Source organism: Sinocyclocheilus grahami, unplaced genomic scaffold (assembly GCF_001515645.1).
Source record: "Sinocyclocheilus grahami isolate Dianchi unplaced genomic scaffold, SAMN03320097.WGS_v1.1 scaffold344.1, whole genome shotgun sequence".
Taxonomy (NCBI): Eukaryota; Metazoa; Chordata; class Actinopteri; order Cypriniformes; family Cyprinidae; genus Sinocyclocheilus; species Sinocyclocheilus grahami.
Genome location: NW_015505523.1, coordinates 2,586,710 through 2,587,092, shown reverse-complemented (window position 1 = coordinate 2,587,092; position 383 = coordinate 2,586,710). Strand labels below are relative to the sequence as shown.

Sequence of the window (383 nt, the reverse complement as noted above, 5' to 3'; positions counted from 1 at the left end):
CTTTGGTGGTGCGTCGCCCAATCGCCCTAATGGAGAAACCGCCCCATGTTTGTTCATCTTATGTCAGTCACAACACAAGGGAATATAAACAACCACTTACCTCACTCCCATGACAATTCTACTGTAATCCCACCACCACATTTTTCCGATCACTTCCATTTCTAAAAGTACCAAAATAACAACATCACTTGGACTTTTCACCACTCTACGTAAGCTCACAATTTAGAGAAAAAAAGCCAGACTTGTGAGAATTGAGGGGGGCATTGCTTGTAACTAGCATGCTTGTAATTAGCATGCTAGTTAACATTAGCATGCTAATTACAATGTCTTCAGGATCGTTAGAAAATCACAGGTAGGCAAGTTTGATCAGGGTTGGAGCTAAA

At 41.3% G+C, this 383-nt stretch overlaps 1 protein-coding gene across 1 annotated transcript in view; it reads right to left on the bottom strand.

The window, feature by feature from the left end:
* LOC107603296 (calcium-binding protein 8-like) overlaps window positions 1–141 on the bottom strand; it is a 53,016-nt gene extending 52,875 nt beyond the window's left edge. The window contains exon 1 of the mRNA XM_016296054.1: window positions 101–141. Coding sequence (XP_016151540.1) covers window positions 101–141 — 41 coding nt within the window. The remainder of the gene's footprint in view (window positions 1–100) is intronic.
* Window positions 142–383: the final 242 nt, after the last annotated feature.